Source organism: Amblyomma maculatum, chromosome 1 (genome assembly GCF_055883805.1).
Source record: "Amblyomma maculatum isolate TAMU_Amacu chromosome 1, ASM5588380v1, whole genome shotgun sequence".
Taxonomy (NCBI): domain Eukaryota; kingdom Metazoa; phylum Arthropoda; class Arachnida; order Ixodida; family Ixodidae; genus Amblyomma; species Amblyomma maculatum.
In genome coordinates, this window is record NC_139344.1 from 58,479,432 (window position 1) to 58,498,581 (window position 19,150).

The 19,150-nt window shown below is 49.5% G+C and overlaps 1 protein-coding gene across 2 annotated transcripts in view; it reads left to right on the top strand.

The window, feature by feature from the left end:
* Nucleotides 1–438: 438 nt before the first annotated feature.
* Nucleotides 439–19,150, top strand: part of LOC146202463 (nose resistant to fluoxetine protein 6-like) — a 40,615-nt gene continuing 21,903 nt past the window's right edge. Inside the window, exon 1 of one of the 2 annotated variants that reach the window (XM_084588196.1) lies at nt 439–702. Coding sequence is in view for 1 of the 2 variants with exons in the window: in XM_084588197.1 (XP_084444323.1) it covers nt 8,101–8,464 (364 nt within the window). In the remaining variant the exon portion in view is untranslated. Of the gene's footprint in view, nt 703–8,014; nt 8,465–19,150 lie in introns of those variants that run through there. The other variant, XM_084588197.1, reaches the window with a different exon arrangement.

Below are 19,150 nucleotides of genomic sequence, written 5' to 3' on the forward strand. Positions count from 1 at the left end.
ATACGTGTTACGCATTAAAAAAAAAAAACGATGAAGTAAGCTGGCTACGCCACAGCTGGAAAGCACTGACGAAGGGAGCGAAAAATTTTAAGGTTTCCTTCAAAAACTCCCAAATGCTGTGAGTAGGGCGCGAAGGAAGCCTCTGGAATATTGCTGACCACCTGTCACTCGTTATCAGATCTGAGTGCGCTAGTAATTTTGCACCGTGGCTTTGTCGATATGTAACCGCTGGGGCGGTATTCAAATTTGAGACATCGTGCTTTGCCTCCGAATAACGTGGCCTCTGTGGAACCACAGCGTATATGATTCTATGCCTAACTCATTCTTTTATCTCTTCTCAACTGCTGGTCGCTACCAGCTTTGACATCAGGGCTGATAGCATGCAATGCATATCGCCAGCTCGAGGATCGAAGCCGGCGTGGCCAGTGGCAAGGAGGCGAAAGGCCGAATCGCCAAAAGAATCGCTACGGGTACGACCCGGGACGACAAAGTGCTGACGATCACTCATGTATGACCTTCGAGTGGAAAGGGGAAGCAAAGAAGCGCCCTGCTTTGGGAAGAAAAACCCGCCCTGTAGGTACGGCAGAGCTTCGAAATGGACGTCCAGACCGTGAAGGTAATGCGAACAGCCTGCACGACAGCCTGCTTCCTTTCGGCGGTCTCGATCGTCGGACCGACAAACTGGCAGGCCTGAGCAACGAGGTGAGGCTACGCGAAACGCGGCGCGCGGCGCGTTTGCTGTGTTTCGGGATTCAGGTCTGTTGCACAGCATAAAGTGAGTGAGCAAGAGCAAAATGGAGGCCTCGAACTCACTGCCCAAAATCCACAAACTGCTGCGCTCGAGATGCTGGTTTTCCCGTTTCGCTGTCTCTCACACCGTCGCTTTCACAAACTTCAGTACTTCTGACTGTATATAAGTGGGGGCAAGGGCGGCTTGCCTAGCTGATTGGTATTCGTTTCGTGTTGTATTCTTGCCTCTGTCCTGTGTCCTCTGTTTTTGTGCCGTAATTCAGACTTTACACATCCGTCACCTCACGCGACTTTTAGCATTTAGACGTCGAGGCAAGGATCACAGACTAACGAAGCTGCACAAGCAGCGTCTAAAGTAGTGGGAACGCATCTCCCCCAGCAAGTTTCCGCTGCCCTCCAGGCATTTCAAGTTCGAGGATGTACTGCTGCTTTTCACAAATGTGTCACTTAAACACTCGCACTTACGCAGTGGGCGTTTTATACAATGTTCGAGTGCACGCATTTGTGTACTCTGGCTTCACAGCTTGTTGCTCCTGACACCACATGCGTGCGCTCGTCCAACGGCAGCGTATTCGGCGCTGCACGATACATTTGACGGCAGCGAAAAATGATTCACGTTGACTCGAAACCTACTTACGACAGTGAAATAAAACAAAAAAGGGAATGTTCCCAGCCCACTAGCTCCGTGCACTTCCTAAAAACTTCCGTACGCGGGAGGTTGAGAAACATATAACAACGCGGCAGTGTTAAGGCTCCCCTTCAACGAGAATCCAACGGCGATATGTAGAAAACATTTGAATTTGTCGAAGAAGTTTCACGCCACACATGGAGCGGCGGAATTGAAAAGCAAATGAATCGCGATGAAAACAAAGTTTACGGAGGGTGAGATGGGAATCGGACCCGGGACTCGGGAAGTGCACAGCATGCACTTTATCGACTATCATCTCCCATTTCGTTGCGTGTGCCATTAAGTGAGCCTCACTCTTGTCACGGAATTTACTGGGAAAAGCGGCCTTCACGTCGCAAGAAGGACAAACGGAGCACCAAGCTGCGTTCAGTTTCGTGAGACGCGGTGGTGTGGGCTCCAACCAACTCGTCACCTCTTATCGAGACCGGTGCCTTACATTGATGGCTATCGCAATAAAAGACATCTTTAATCAATAGTGCTTTGCTTTTAATACATGGCGGGTTATCACGGCTTTGAACAGCCACGAATACATTTCAGCGAGGCTTATTGCATCCGATCATTCGATAATTTATGTTGCTACGTATTGTACCAAAGTATCCCTCAGGAAATAAGATGTATCAGGATCAGAATAAAACAAAACGAAGGTGTTGACCGTAAATGTAGGATTCCGCATAATATCCACTCTGGGCTAAAGCTCGCTCACTACGACAGGCTTCGGTTTGTAAGCGCTCAGGAATCTTATAATAAGCACCGGGTGGTGCCCAACCAGCTCGATGCTCAGGAAACTCGCATCGCTGACCGTTACCAATAGTTTTTCATCCGAAATAACCAATTAGATTCAAAACACACCGCCGTATGCGCGGTGTCAATATCGGGAGCCCGAGGCGTGCCAAGCGCTAAGCGCGGAGAGAACAGCGCGCTTACGTAAGGCGACGGGAGGAAAAAAGTGAGAGGCCGCAAGGGCAGCGCGCGCACTCGCGCCACGAGCCTCATGGTGCGACCTCCGTTCGAGGTCGACAAAAGTGGAGGAAGACGAGAACCGGCACAGATATTAATAAGGAAACTGAGGCAGAATCAAATAAGAAGAGACCAGGAGTGAAAAAAAAAAAAAGAAAACAACAACAACAGCAACCATGAAGCAGTTTTACGGGCGGTCGGGAGAGTTTTGGATGCGCACACATCAGGGCCGTTAAAGGGAAAATGCTATGGGGAAAGACGCGGGGAATATCAAGATAGAGAAAGTGTACGCACAGCTTAACGGGTCTATTCTTTTCGGTTCATGATATTCCGTTCATATCGTTCGAAACGCTTGTCCCGAAGATGACGATGATATATACCAGCGCTGGAGAGCACTACTGATGAAGGACGAAAAGAACTGGACTACAGTGGCATCGCATTCAATAAGAACAAAATCGCTTACTTATTCTCGCGCACGCATTTCAAATCGAGGGGCTGCATACGTGCAGGTTTATTGTGGAGATGGTTTAATGGGAACAAGTTTTTTCTTTTCGTACGGAATTTGCCTACACCGATGTGCGTGGAGTCCTAGACGAGCTATAAGCATGCGACCTTGAAAGATATGGCATTTCCAGCTGTGGCTGATGAATAAAAGGCATGTAAGACATCCACATGAGAAACAAAATACGCCCTGCCCCCTCCATCCCAATCTGAAGTCGGTAATCTTGACGTCCATGGCGCACGACTTGTTTTGTGTGCAACACTCCCAAGAACAAGAAACGCAAGTTTTCTCTATTTTGTTTTATTTGGCGGTTATACATATGACGATGGACAAGGTAGAGAAAGATTTTATGTCAAAACCTGCTCGCAAAACTGTATATCAGTCTGTACTCTCAACGTGATAGGCACTGAGATGTATGTGAGACTGAGGTTATAGAAATTCCAAACACTTCCTACTTCATTTATGTATCTCTGTAGCTGATAACTAGGCGCTGCTTGTGACCAGGCTTTCGCTTCTCAGCAATGGAAGCAAACGCTCCACGAAATCATGTTCTCGGCAGCTATGCCTGATATGAGTGAACCAGGTCACGGAGGAAAGAAAAAAAACTTGAGATATGGGGAGTCAAGAAGGCACCTTTATACAAAACCCTTGAGGCGATCGTTGCTTCAACCGCTTGAAAATTACCGTCATGCAAATTTCTCCTGTGGACCTCTGAGGATTTCAATTAAGGCTGTCTCTCAGTGGTCTGCTTCTGTATGCTTTGAAAGAAACAAAAGGAACCGGACATAGGGCAGTCCCGTTGATCATATGGGGACAATGTATAGCGACTAAAGATTACAGCGATATGGTGCTGTAAAGGGTACGAGAAGACGCTTCATGTAGAATTACAGAGAAGAAAAGGGGGATTTTGGGGGGCATTTGGAATTTATGCCACTGTGCTGTAGCACTTACACAAGGACGAATTCTGATAACTCAAGTAACTAACTGCCGATGATAAGGATAAAAGCAAGTAACACGGTAACCCTGAAATAAAAATTTAGTAATCTGAAAGGTATTCAGGGATAAATATTATGTTGGATGGACGGGTATTAGTACACACGCGACGGAAAAGTGAAATATTTTCCATCGCCAACGCACCCCCAGGACTTAAGTTATGAAGATAATGACATCATGAAGTAAAGTGACAGTTGGATTCACAATCTGTTGGAAATGAAACGCGTCACACTTCGCGCTAGAGAATGCGGGGCCAACGATCGGAGCGCACGCCAACAAGAACCGGCGTATATATGTTCTCGGAGCCATCCTGCTGCAGAATAGCGAAAGTACTTACGAACCACGCACCGCTTAATGCTAACTTGTTACTATCATGTACTGTCGCGTCTTCTAATTTCACTTCACAAACGACTAATTTCGAGACAGAATGCTGAAACTGCTTACTTCGATCCTCAGAACAGTGATTTCGCTAACACTGCAGTGGGTACAACGTAACCATGGTGTATTTATAGCTTGGCCAGCCAATCGCGGTAAAACTCCTAGATAATATTTATTGTTCTCGGGCAGTGACGAAGAACTAAAGAGACGTTATTTTGAATATAATCTTATTGCCTGGTCCTCGAAAGCCCGACAAAGAGGTAGAAAACCATATAATTCGCTGCGAAGAAAAAAAAAATAAAGAGCACTAAACCAAGCTACTACATATGTTACACCATTCTGGCGTTGTACCTCCCCAAAGCATCAAAAAATAAGAGCGCTTTTATACCCGGCATTGCCGGCATCTTCGTTCAATCATTTGGAACGCTGAAGAAGCACGGGTCGACGACAGGAGTCTTGCAGCAGCGAGCGAGCGTAAGCGACCGGCGCCTTAATAGCTAGCTGGCGACTAGCCGCTCTTTCCGCGTTTTGATAGACGCCCCTCGTGACGTCCTTCCCATCACCGATAAGCGAAGTGCGCTTTACCTGCTTGGCCTCAATGAGACTCGTTACCCCCATGTCGTCAGTGACACTTTCTTCTTCGGCTCTTTTTTTTTTTTTTTTAGCGAGTGGGCGGTGTAGTCCAGATGCAGGCACGTTCAGGTTCCTGCGCGCGCCTGCATGTAGTGCGAGAGACAGAATTTATTCGGCGGTGACTGCCCGTGCTTTTCCTTTAATTCAGTGTCAAGGACGCCATCGTTTCGAGGAAGAGCCACAGGACGTAGCTGCAACGAAGAACATAATCAAGTTTTTTGTCAGGGAGGCGAAGCAGCATAGCATCTCTTACGTTAAGTGCCACTTGTTACTGGCCGCAGTCCCTATGGCTTGTTGCGTAACGAATGAACGAGAAAGCAAGATCATCGCCAATGTCCAGCGTTATAGATTGTTGGTGCACCAGGCAACCCCGGTGCAACGCGTAGTTAATATAAACACCATAATGTAAACAGAATGCGTATAATATTTTTCTTTCCGGTGGCCAAAAATAATTTTTCACGCCACCAGAAGCACTGTATCTAACGCCGCTGCTAAAAAGAGATGCTGCAGTACAGATGCATTGAATGTTTACGTTTGGAGTGATTGTTCTCTCTAGTAACGAAATTGACTAAAAATCTATCTTCCCCGCCAATACCACAATAGCGCTGCCTCGAAACGCTACATTAGACAGGCCTATATCTAGCTAGCACAATCAAGCACTCAGTTCATATTTCATTTTCTTCCTCCGCTAACCACACCCCGGCCCACCGTGATAATTGTCCCATCAACCAGCAGGAAAACATGCGGAATTTCAATGAGTGCGCCTTAGTATACGGTGACCGTAATTATTACGTAAAAAAAAAAAAAAAAAAACGTAATGCTTAATCTCCATGCGCAACAAAGAAATAATATAGCAATAATGTGGCATAAATCTTCATTGCTTCATCTGCCTTGGATGTAAAGCCATGGGAGCCAAGCATTTGTGCTAGAAAACGTTCCACAAAATAGGCTCTACAAAAACGGGGATGTTGCTATTCTGGGGCCTTGAGCAACATTGACGAGACGCGGAGTACATACTCGGAGAGGATCAGACTCTGCAGATAGAAACGGAACCCCAGCCGGCTTTCTCAGAAGGCAAACGTTAGAAAAAACCATGGCGATCATCTTGCACAGGACTCTCATGCGGAATGCCCGCGGCACAGAGTGAACCCACTTCAGAACGAAGTCCTTTCTGAGAAAGTAGCCAAGCTAATCAACGAAGCATCCACAACACGGTCTTTATATCTGAAGCTGCGTGCGACGTAGTGAAAAAAAAAAAAAAAAAAAAAAAGCTGCTCAAGTAAATGCCAGCACCGCAGACCCAACAAAACTTACGGAAGGGGAACCAATTTCTAGATATTTAGGTTAGTGTACGACGCGAAAGTGTTAATGTCTCCCGTCTACAGGCTCCCCTTGCAGATATGCGTTCACGCACGCGCTCGTTTTTGCTCTCTTAATCACTAATTATTTAATTGATGCCTATATTATTCCACACTTGTAAGATATCACATTATGCGGAACACCACCCGGCATAGATACAAAGCTCCGCTTCATCCAAGCCCTACGAAAATTATTGCGTGATGGCCTATAGAGTAGCGTATATCTCACAGGGAATCTAAAGGACCCGTTGCGTTAGAATCCATTCTCAACACACTGCTTCACCTCGAAAGAGTGGCCGGAGTTGATGATTCCGGCCATGTCTTACTGTGTGACGTCGTACCATCCGCCGAACTGTCTGTGCCTGGCCATGTCACATGCCAACTGCCACCTGTCATGGTCATTACCGTGATTTTTCGTGCACATATTGCCAACGTCTACAACGCCGACGTCAAGCCGCATTTTTTAAGGTGCCGAGCCTCGAACGCTGCCGCATTAAAATACATATTTCCTCACAACGGAAAGGAAGCTGGAAGAAAATTTTGCTTCAGTGTGATGCGACCAAAGCGTTCCTCGTCATTGAAAATTCTCGAGTAGTTGCCATGTCTTCGATACTACTTCAAAATGCTATGCCGAGATTACAGCAGTCAGTATTTGTCGCTTGTTATCGCTCTCCTCACAAGTGCTCTTGTTGATGCCATACAATGGACAGTACTGGCACAGAGACTATTCGAGCGTGACACGGCGCCTGCAGGGAATAAAACCACGCAAACAGCGATATCCTGGATCGGTCACCATGCGCCGAAAACCTAAAGCGATACTGGAGGCAGAAAAGACTTTCATATCCCGGACCAGAAGTTACTTTAGAGAAGAGGTTATACATGCAAATGCGATTGAGAGCAGAAAAAAGAGAGGTGTAGCAGTGAGAATATCTCGGCAGACATGGTAATGAGCCACCGCAAAGCGAAACAGATGCGCTAATGCGACGAACGCGTTAGCGCGGGCCTAGTGATTTGCGGATAGAACTGACTATTAGCGTCAGAGACGAGGGCGCATGATAAACTTCTTAAAAACCGCCAAAGGTGGTACATCCTCTGAGCAGAAGGGCGCCACCTCGAACGTCCTACTGGCGGCTACGTACCACGAGAAAAAACCTGGTACTCGCCATGGCAAATGAGGCAATTAAATAAAAGGGAAGCGGTGTGGAGGGAAGGGTGAAGACAGGAGAAAGGTGAGTAGTCAGAAGGAACACACATATGCCACACACCCTATGGTAGAGTGCTGCTCGGCCAGGGCAGTTTTTTCCTCTTGCTCAGGGGTATCAGCGCAGGAAAAGTCTCACTTGTGCTGACGTCACTCCGTCAGCGGGGGGCGCACTCGACATGTGCGCTCAATGCCGGCGTACCAGTGGCGGCGGTCGTCGAAGACGCGTGCGCGTGCCCCGCAGGTGAAACAGCCGCCTTTCTCCCAAAGCTGGCGATTGGTCAAGTTCAACAGCAACGGGCGCAGCACGCGCTGACCGCCACCAAGGTTCCTCTCCATCGCGCGCGCACGGCCGGCACGCGCCGCCAAGGGAAGCGGAGACGGCGACACGGGGGAGAGACATGTCGCGGGCCTCCCCCGCTCTGCTCTCCCCTTCTCGGCGGCGCGGTGACGTAAATTCATTGCCAGTTCCGAGTCGATTAATCCGAGGTTGTAAGTCCCCCCTGTGTTCATTCGATCATCTGCCGCGGACGCTAGACGACAGCGGTGGACCCCTCGTTCACGGGACGGGCTAGCGCTCAGGCACCGTCCTTCCTCGGCCCTTCGCCCGCAACCGTCGCGCACAGCCTGCACGCTTAACATGACCCTGGGATCCGAGAAGTGCTCTCGCGGGCTCCTGATGCTCTTCGTGGCAGCTTCGGCGCTCGCCTCAGCGCAGCCGGCCTCCGACGGCTCCACGGGGGATGTGGCCCCTACTGATCTACTCGGCGCCAGCAGGAGAACGACTATGACCACGCGGACGACCACGACCACTCCGCAGCCGGTGGATCCCGTGAAGGAAGCTTTAGACTCAATATCGGAACGCGTCACGCGCCTCGCAATGAAAGAGTTGTACCCGATGATCAGCGAGCTCATCTACGATCCGCGCCTCTCCTCGGGATGCATCGGCTCCCTGATGAAGATCGGACCAGCGCTAAAGAACTTCGACATCTGGGCAGTACAGAGTAAGTATTCGCACTTCCATTGTAATTTTCGACTCTCTGGGGTCGCTCAGCTTGCGAGAATTTAAACGAGCTGAAAGCACGAGAGCCCGCACTTATGGGCGAACGTGCGACGCATCTCTAGTTCTCGCACTCGAGAGTGGCCCCGCTTGTCAGTACATTTTGCGCGCCGCGAAGGTGCAGGACAAACTCGTTCCTTCTACCCAGTCTAGACCACTCATTGCTTTCACCTGAAGTTAAACACTGATTTCTCTGCTGTACTTGGCTTCCTTCGTATACCTTGTATTCTTGCTCTTTCATTTGCTGAGATGAGAGCTTCCCGAGAACAAAGTTGAGAGCGCTTTGAGCTCATTTAATTTTCTGAGTAAAAGAAAAGAGCGAATCAATTTTGTTAGGAGAAAACTTTAGACCGCAGCGCTTACACACCGGTTGAGCCGCGTCGCCGTTGGTGTCAGTGTAAACTGAGTGAAAGAGAGTCGTGAGCCAAGGAGGATTTCTGGGAAAAGAAAGAAGAGTCACGAGCTTTGCGCCGCTCGCTCGTGGCTCTTCTATTGAAAAATATTCTTTGGCTAGTGAGAAAAATAAAGAGTGTTTTATCACTCTGCATACATGCATAGGTACAAGCATCTTCGAAAGTATTTGCCTCATTATAGCGCAAAAACGTTTAAACAGCTGCACTTAAATTCCGCGTTAGGGAGCACCGCAGTCGTCCTCTAAATTTTTCTTTTTTTTTTTTAGCAAATTACTGTATACTATATATATATATATATATATATATATATATATATATATATATATATATTGTACTGTGATAGTCATCGCCATCGACATGCACCTGTGCGTTGTGCGACGAAGACGAAGTACGCTGGGCTCGCCGTTGCAAGGTCCTGTCCTCACAGCTCTCCATCTGAGCTTCAATAAACGCCCTATTACAATTGGCGGAGGTGCCGGAAACGATCCCACCCAAACTGGAACTGCGAAGCCGTACACTACCCTCTACGACCGCCATGCAAGACACTTCGACGCTGCCGGCCGTTCCACCCACGATCATGTGTGCTGGCGTCGTGCGCCAGCGTGACCCTTGCCTGTTCAGCGGCACGGCCGATCAAGATGTCGACGACTGGCTGTCATCCTATGAAAGAGTAAGCACCTACAACAAGTGGGATGACTCATACAAGCTCAGTAACGTCATATTCTATCTGACGGACGTGGCGAACCTCTGGTTTCGCAACCATGAGGCTGACCTGTCATCTTGGTCGACATTTAAAAAGAATTTCGCGGAAGTGTTCGGCCGCCCGGCAGTGCGTAAGCTTCGTGCCGAACAACGTTTACACGATCGTGTTCAGCGCGCTGATGAGACCTTTACCAGCTACATAGAAGACGTCGTTGATCTCTGCAAACGAGTCGACCCGGCCATGCCGGAAGCAAACAAAATCCGCTACATCCTCGAGGGCATTTCTGAGGACGCCTTCCAGATGCTGGTAGCGAAAGATCCCACCAGCGTTAGTGAACTCGTGAAGCTTTGCCAGAGCTACGACGAGCTCCGCAAGCGGCGCGCTTCTAGGCGCCGCTCCAGTGTGTGCGACGAAGGCGTATCCGCATTAGCCCTGGGTGGTTCGCAAATTTCTGAAGGGAGCCCGCTGAATCAAAAGATCAAAGATTTTATTCGTGAAGAGGTCGCACGTCAAATCTCACTCCTTCCCCATTTTCAAGACTCGGGCCGCCTCGTTCCTGAACTGGCTCCATCTTTGGCCCCTGCTATACGCCGTGTCGTGCAAGAACACGTCGCTGATGCCTTGCCGTCCAACCCCGTGGTGCCGCCTGTGACGGCACCTCTCACGTATGCCCAAGTAACGGCTAGGCCACCACCTTCGCCCACGTCTGGCTCCTATGTGCAGGTCCCTGCCTACCGTTCACCGCCGCATGCTGAGCCTTCGTTTCAAGCCCCACCCTCAAGATTCCGCCCACATCCTATGAAACCTTGGCGTACTACGGACAACCTTCCGATTTGCTATGCCTGCGGTCGGCCGGGCCATGTTGCGCGCCTTTGTCGCCAGCGCCTCCAACCTTCACAGCCTGACATTCGATTTTACCCGTACGATACCGACTCACGCTCGCAAATGATTCCGCCCGGTTCTCAATTTGTCCCACAAGATCGCCAAACCTATACCACTCGTCGATCACATTCTCCTCGGCGCCGATCGCTTTCTCCAATGCTGCGACGTTCTACCAGCACCGTTGAGGGAAACTAACAGTCGCAGTTCCGGGGGCAAGAACTGCGCTTGTTTCGAATTCCTCAAGTCCTCCATGCCGTCCCGCTAATGTTATCAAAGTTTCTGTAGAAGGCGCCACAGTTCTCGCTCTCGTCGATACCGGTGCAGCCGTCTCCGTCATCAGTGAAGCGCTCTGCCGTCGAATTCGCAAAGTGACCACTCCGATTTCCGACTTTTCGCTCCGCACCGCCTCATCACAGCACATTCACCCCTCCGCATCTTGCACAGCCCGTGTGCTCATTCAAGACGTCTTGTACCCCATCGAGTTTATTGTTCTGCCGAACTGCTCGCATGATATCATCCTCGGATACGATTTTCTATCGACTCATCAAGCCGTTATTGACTGTGCTCGTGCACAAATTGCCTTCGCCCCCCTCTGTGATGCCCCCTTTTGTGATACCCCTCCCCGCACTGCAAAACTTCTCGTCGCCCATGACACCGACATTCCTCCGTTCTCTGCTGCCCTCGTACCACTGTCTTGTGAGTGGGTAACTCCTTTGACTGCGATTTTTACACCTTCCGAAGCCACCTCCCGTCATCCCTGCCTCCTTTTTCCGTTCGCTGTTCTCGAAATTCAAGACGGCAAGAGTGCACTTTACGCCTCGAACCCATTTTCTTGCCCAGCAGTCCTGCTCCGTGGCGAATGCATTGGACGTCTTGAAGAGCTTGATCCCAGTCATATCACCACTCTTGCTGACTCAACCCCCTCCTTCGACGCTAGTCTGTGCTCTTGCGATGTTGCGACCGCTTCGACGCCCTCCGACGTTTTCCAACATGCTATTGATGCTGATCTTCCACTTGCGCAACGTGATCAACTTGTCGCCCTCTTGCAGAACTTCGCTTCTTCATTCGACTTTCCTCAAACTGACTTGGGCCGCACGTCTGTCGTAGAGCACACCATCGACACCGGTAAAACTGCACCTTTGCGCCAGCGCCCCTATCGCGTGTCGGCTTCGGAGCGCCAAGTAATTGCTGATCATGTGGACGACATGCTCCGTCGGGGTGTCATTCGGCCATCCCACAGTCCCTGGGCGTCTCCAGTTGTGTTGGTACCTAAGAAAGATGGCTCCTTCCGGTTTTGTGTCGACTACCGCCGGCTCAACAAGATCACGCGCAAGGACGTCTATCCTCTGCCACGCATCGATGACGCACTAGACTGCTTGCAGGGCGCCGAGTTTTTCTCCTCGTTGGATTTACGATCTGGCTACTGGCAGGTGCCAATGGCTGACGCTGACCGCTCTAAAACTGCCTTCATCACACCAGATGGATTATATGAATTCAACGTCATGCCCTTTGGGCTTTGCAACGCCCCGGCCACATTTGAACGCCTCATGGACACTGTGCTTCGTGGATTCAAGTGGCGAACCTGTCTTTGCTATCTCGATAATATCGTAGTCTTTTCTACCGATTTTCAATCCCACCTGCTCCGACTGAAGGACGTTCTCACTTGTCTCGCTACCGCCGGCCTCCAACTGAATCTGAAGAAGTGCCGCTTTGCTGCTCGCCGACTAACAATTCTAGGTCATGTCGTTTCTAAGGATGGCATTCTTCCCGATCCCAGCAAACTTCGTGCAGTTGCCGAATTCCCACGCCCAAAATCACTGAAGCAGCTACGAAGTTTCATTGGCCTATGCTCCTACTTTCGCCGCTTCATCTTAAATTTCGCCTCTATTATTGCTCCTCTCATCCAGCTCCTCTCCGGTAGCTCCGACCTCTCCGCATGGACACCTGCTTGTGATGACGCCTTCAACACTTTACGCCGTCTTTTGGTTTCGCCTCCCATCCTCCGCCACTTCGACCCGAATGCGCCAACTGAGATTCACACTGACGCTAGCGGTATTGGGATAGGCGCCGTTCTCACCCAACGCAAACCTGGTATCCGAGACTATGTGGTGGCGTACGCAAGCCGCACCTTGACCAAGGCAGAGTCCAATTATTCTGTTACGGAAAGAGAATGCTTGGCCATTATTTGGGCCATCGGCAAATTCCGTCCGTATGTCTATGGCCGACCATTTTATGTGGTCACTGATCATCACGCTCTGTGCTGGCTGGCGTCCCTCAAGGACCCGTCCGGCCGCCTTGCTCGCTGGGCTCTTCGCCTCCAAGAGTATGACATTCGTGTCATATATCGCTCAGGCCTCAAGCATACTGACGCGGACGCTCTTTCGCGCTCACCGCTGCCTCCCTCTTCGTTGCCTGATGAGATCTGCGCCTACGATTTGTCTTCGCTTGCCACTATTGACATGGCCACGGAACAGCGGCGCGACCCGTGGATATCTACACTTCTGGACTTTCTTTCAAGTCACTCTCCAGGTCGTCTGTCTCGGGCGCTTGCCCGCCAAGCTCACCATTTTTCAATTCGTGACGGGCTGCTCTATCGCCGCAATTATCTTCACGACGGAAGGAAGTGGCTTTTAGTCATCCCCCGTCATCTCCGCGCCGAAATTTGTGCTGCTTTCCATACTGATCCCCAGTGCGCCCACGGCGGAGTGTTGAAAACCTACACGCGCTTGCGTCTACGCTTCTTCTGGCGTGGAATGTACCGCTTTGTCCGCCATTTTGTCCGCTCCTGCCAGTCTTGCCAACGCCGAAAAACTCCTCTCAAGTCCTCTGCTTCGTTGCAGCCGTTGCCCTGTCCTGCCCGTCCGTTTGATCGTGTCGGCATAGATCTATACGGTCCCCTTCCTACAACTTCAGCTGGCAACCGCTGGATTATCGTGGCAGTGGATCATCTAACCCGCTACACTGAGACATCATCATTGCCCTCTGCTTCCGCACGCGACGTGGCTGCCTTTATTCTGAAAAACCTGGTTCTTCGCCATGGTGCCCCTCGCGAACTGCTCAGTGACCGCGGACGCGTTTTCTTATCAGACGCTCTTGAGGCTCTCCTGAAAGAATGCCGCATCATACACCGCACCGCTACCTCGTACCACCCTCAGACGAATGGACTGACAGAACGTTTTAACCGCACACTCGGTGACATGCTGGCTATGTACGTGAACACCGACCATTCAAATTGGGACCAAGTTCTACCGTTTGTTACTTACGCATATAACACCGCGACACAGGCCACTACTGGATTCTCTCCATTCTTTCTCCTTTACGGGCGCGAGCCACCCTGTACTATGGACACACTTTTTCCCTACCGCCCTGACGTTTCCGAATCTTCCCCGCTATCCGATGCCGTCACGTACGCAGAAGAATGCCGTCAGCTCGCCCGCTCTCTCACAACAGAAAATCAGTGGCAACAAAAATACCTCCGTGATACCGGCGAATCTTCGTCATATCTCCCGAACTCTCTGGTGTGGCTCTGGGTGCCCTCCACAACCCCTGGCCTTTCAAAGAAGTTTCTTGCTCGCTACCACGGGCCATATAGGGTCCTCCAGCAAACATCTGCAGTCAACTACGTAGTTGAGCCCGTCACGCCCTCTGCGGACTTGCGTCGCCGTGGTCGTGAAACAGTTCACGTGAACCGATTGAAGCCATTCTATGACCCCGCTGTGCTTTCCGCGCCATAAGTCGCCAGGATGGCTCCTTTTTTTACCCGGGGGGAAAATGTACTGTGATAGTCATCGCCATCGACATGCACCTGTGCGTTGTGCGACGAAGACGAAGTACGCTGGGCTCGCCGTTGCAAGGTCCTGTCCTCACAGCTCTCCATCTGAGCTTCAATAAACGCCCTATTACAATATATATATATATATATATATATATATATATATATATATATATATATATATAAAGGCAATTTAAACTTTGTCCAGAGTTTGTTTCTTATTCAAGTCGGAGCGCAAGCATCATTATCGGGATACATAGCTACATAGCCATCCTCCCACTCCCTGTTCCGTTAATTTCATTCTTCGCCAATAATACCGAAGAATGTAGCAAAACGTCTGTAACGCCTTGAGGTTTCTATTAGATAAAATTAAAGGTAGCGAAAAATTGTATCTCAGTCCAGACAACTGGACAATACGAGAGTGCCGCCTTTCTAAGCAGTCAGAAAACCGTTTGATGAGAAAATGTAAAAAAGTGGTTACTATTTCCGTAACAGTAAAAATAGTTTTTTATTTTTTAGTGAGCTGATTTGGGGCAAGTGCCATAGTGTCGTTCTAGCATGCGCCCTTGACGCTATATGCTCCTCACCAAGTTTTCATTAAGCGCATTTTTTTTTTCGTTTTTATCTTCCTATCAACCTCACGTATAGTCAGCGTTCCCTTATAGACCCGACTATATTATTCATGCGGGCGTTACCCTGCTAACTGCAGAACTGAGTTGTGCATCAAGTACAACTCAGGTTAAAAATAAAGCGACCTGCCGCGCACGAGACAGAGGCTTACGCCGCTTGGCATTGTGGCTCTCGGACAAAATTTCCAGCAGACTTTTAGCAAAGGATATTTCATACTCCTATACATAGCTTCGCAGCCCAGAGAGTACATCATAAGTGGACCCTGAGCAAAAGCTGGGAATCGACCCCGGCTGCTTATTACCAAACCATATCCCGTAGGAGCACTCGAGCAGACGGTGCTCTGGCACGTGGGTGGATGGATGGAATATAGGAGCGTCCCCTTTGAAACGGGGTGGTAGCAGTTGCTATCATGCTCATTTTTCTACCTATATCTTAATGATTGATTTAAATTGGTTAACTAAACCATCATTCTATTTATTAAATTTTTATTTCTACCTTACTAACATTATGTTAATTCTGTGCTTTTAAGCCCCCAATCTTCCAGTCGTTTTTTGCTAGTTTCCATCGCCGGTTTATTCACCCGGCCACTGGTATCTCTAAACCCCAGAGCTTCAGGAACAGTGACTGCGCCTGCATCGACTTCCGGATGGATACCATCACATTCGAGTATAATATGGTCAATTGTTTCACTGGAGTTACCACAAACAGCACATGCGTCATCTTCATTGTTAAATTTCTATTTGTAGCTTCGTGTTCTAAGGCACCCTGATCTAGCTTCAAAATGTAGGGCACTGCCTTTTGAGTTATCAAAGAAAGCTTCCTTCCTGATCTGCATTTTCCACTTTCGGTATAATTCCACACTCTGTTTCTTTTCCATCGAATTTATCCAATTTTTACCTTCCGTGTTTTTCACCTGTTGCTTAATGCTCTTTATTTATCCGTCCTTGTGACTAGCATACTTACTAGTTAGTTTCCTAGTTGTTTTCCTCCATTGTGAGTCAACGCTTTTTAAGTGATTCCCCAGAGCAACACCACCTGGCGACAAATTGTGTATATATTGTCTGAACAAATAATAACGCATATAAAGGCCGATGATTTCGTCACTTTTGCGGCGCGCTGGTTTTACACCACGCGTCTCTGCACTGATGCCACTGAAACATCTGTTCGACTACTGTGTTGTAATAGTTTCTTTTTTTTTTTAATTTCTCTTATCGTTATTATTTCCTGCCTTCAGTGAGTGTATGTTACCTTTGGGTTGCATTCACTGACACATTTCAGTAACAATCTGCATGAGAACAGTTGCACTAAACAATTTACCTTCATCGTAATTATTTCCTGCCTTCAGTGAGTGCATGTTACCTTTAGGTTGCGTTCAGAGGCATCTTTCAGCAACAATCGCCGTTTATAGTGAGTGTATGTTATCTTTATGTTGCGTTCAGAGAGACCATTCAGCAACAATCGCCGTTTAGCTCGCTGAGAGCGTAGTTTGCTCCAGTACGCCTACGGGATATGGTTTGGCAATACACGCCCCGGCTACAGGTGATGATAGTTTCTTTACACCTTTGACAGAGCACGTGCAGTGTAATTGGCATGATGGTTATTCCATGAAGTAGTCCGCGGCTGGTTAGCAGAATAAAGAGTGTAATCACACACGGACGAGGAGACACACCACAGAGTCAGACAAATGAATGACATCTTGATTCACGAACTGCGAGCTCCTCGGGACGAGTCGAGAAAGACTGCGCTCTGGGACCGCTATAGGAAGCGGGGAAAGTTGGTCGGCAGCCAGATTCCGTCGCAGTCGCGTGCGCTCTTGCCGCGCGGCTCCTCTGCGTATAGATGACATTCAGAGAAGCGTTCAGCACTCCAAAGTATATTTTGCGCGTAAATCGCGCCGTGTATTGCCAGCCGCGTCGACGGCCGTCGTTGACTTACGCGTAGCTAGATGGTGCGGGGTATACACATGACCGCTAAGACGAGAATGCGTGCGTGCGCGTACAATTGGTTGGCAGGCCTCCCTGCAATATACACGCCGATCTACGGTGCGTGGTCGGTATTACGCGCTCGGCTAGCTGTCCGCTGCTCGGGAATTCCAACAGGTGCGTGACCTGCCACGGTGTGCGTAGTCCCCGATTTACGGGTCGGATGCCCGCTAGGCTCTGATGCACCACGTTCCAACGGTAACAAGCGGAGAATCTAACAGCCCTCCCGTCGCTCCGGGTCGAGCGGACGATGGGTGGAAGGAGGAATAACAAGCGAGAAAGGAAAGATACGCGGCGACTGGACTCGTTTTCTGAAGTGGTCTTTTCTTTTTTCGTCGCACAGCTTTGCTATTCATGTAATAGATTCACTGTCGTCTCAATTCGTGGCGCACATTTCCGTTCGCACACTTTACTTGGCAGATAGAAGCCCACACACTGGAAGGCGACGCTATGCATCTGAGTGCTCTGTACACGGTTCATCGCCTGCTGATTACTTTGTTGTTTGAGCTGAAAATGACGCATACATGGTCTTCGTACACTCCCGATATTGGCATGCGTTCTTACTCTGAGAGAAGCACTGAAAAGTCACACTGCTGAAAAATCGCTACTGCGCTAGGGATGCTTACAAGAGGTGCGCACTATTACGCTTCCAACTGTCAGGTGGTCTTCCGTGTTCAGTTTATTCTTTCTATCTCCGGTATCGCGCTATAGATTGAAACATAAAAAGCCCACAGTCACCCATACTGTCGCCTTTAACTTCTTGGGGTAATGCACCTACTACTTGGAGTTTCCAATTTCATCAATGGAATTAGGCGCTTAATTTCCCCGTGCGGTTTTGCTGCTCGTACTGAAGGAGCACGTCGATTGCATCCTTTAGGCCATATAGAGCTGATGCTCGCCCTCCCACGTGCTGTGCAGCCGCAATAGCTACCTTCATCCGGGAGCTAAATGCGGGATAGGAAACGACCTTGTCGAAACAGAAACAATAGATCCCTTATGCAACCGGCGTTAATTATCACAATGGAAGCAAACAATGGAGAAGCCGGCTTCGGCAGAAAAAAAAAATCGTTGTGGGGAGACGGAGCGGGAGGAAAGATTGTTTACTGTTTCACCGAACGTGCTCGGGATCCGTCACCTGTGCTAAGTGGAAAACAGCAACTCTTGCCTCGCATCTCACGGGACTCCGACTGGGGCAAGGTTTGTTTGTGAGGCGCTTTGTCTCGGAAGCATAATTCACGATAGGGGTTCAACTCTAACCAATACGAGCTACCAAGGTCTCCTCAATGGCGCAGTTGAACAGAACAAAAAATGCACAGTCCTTGCGGCCCATGTTTTTCGCAGCCATTTGTTCGTAGAACGAAAAAGCTTCCATCGCGGGGCTACTGTTCTCTCCGCCTCTTCTCGCCGTTTCTCGTTTTCTTCTGCTGCGCACACATACATGTTACAATCGAAAACCAAACGCCAGCAGGAATACAAAAAAATATATATATTTTCCTCTAGGCCCTCAAAAAAGCATTCTTAGTCTTCCGTCTCGCTATTTCTGTCAACTTACGTCATCCAAGTTCCCTTCACATTTTATTTAGCCCAACGATTTCTCATCTTCGAGCCGAATCGAGGAGTTTTCTTTCTCCCAAAGTCGCGGCCAAGGTCCTTTCTTCTTCGCTGCTTCGCATTGAAGGAGCGCATTCAAGCGCGCGATGTGCGTACGAACGCGAAAAGGGCGACGTATCGACGAGTGGACGAAAAATGCATCGGCCCGGCCGCCGACGACGGCGGGAAGGATCGCGAGTCCGCGCGAGACGCGCACCGATGGCATGTGCCCTCATCGGAAGCGACTTATGGGGGAAGAACCGATTCAAGCGGACCGCCAGGGCGTGAAGGACAGGACTCGGAGCGCGATACCCGCGCAGGCGGCCAGTTACGCATTCTGTGATCCCTATCAGCGCTATTTACACTCGCACGCTCGAATGATTCCGCGCCGAAAGTCCGAGAAGGACGACGCTCGCTGGACTCGGGGCGGAGAAGAAGCCGCTGCTGTCGCAGTAGTGTGGTCCGTACCCCGTGACTTTTCCCAGAGAAGTGCTGTAGCCGCAAAACGCAGGTAAATTCCCCGGCCCTACCATTAGATGTAGAGTGAGCCGATCCTTTTTTCGAGGGTTCCACGGCGAGGTCTCAAGCTAAATAGCTGACTCAGGGCCATTGACGCGTGACGTTATACCCTGGCGCGTAGTACACGAGTTCTGCTTGT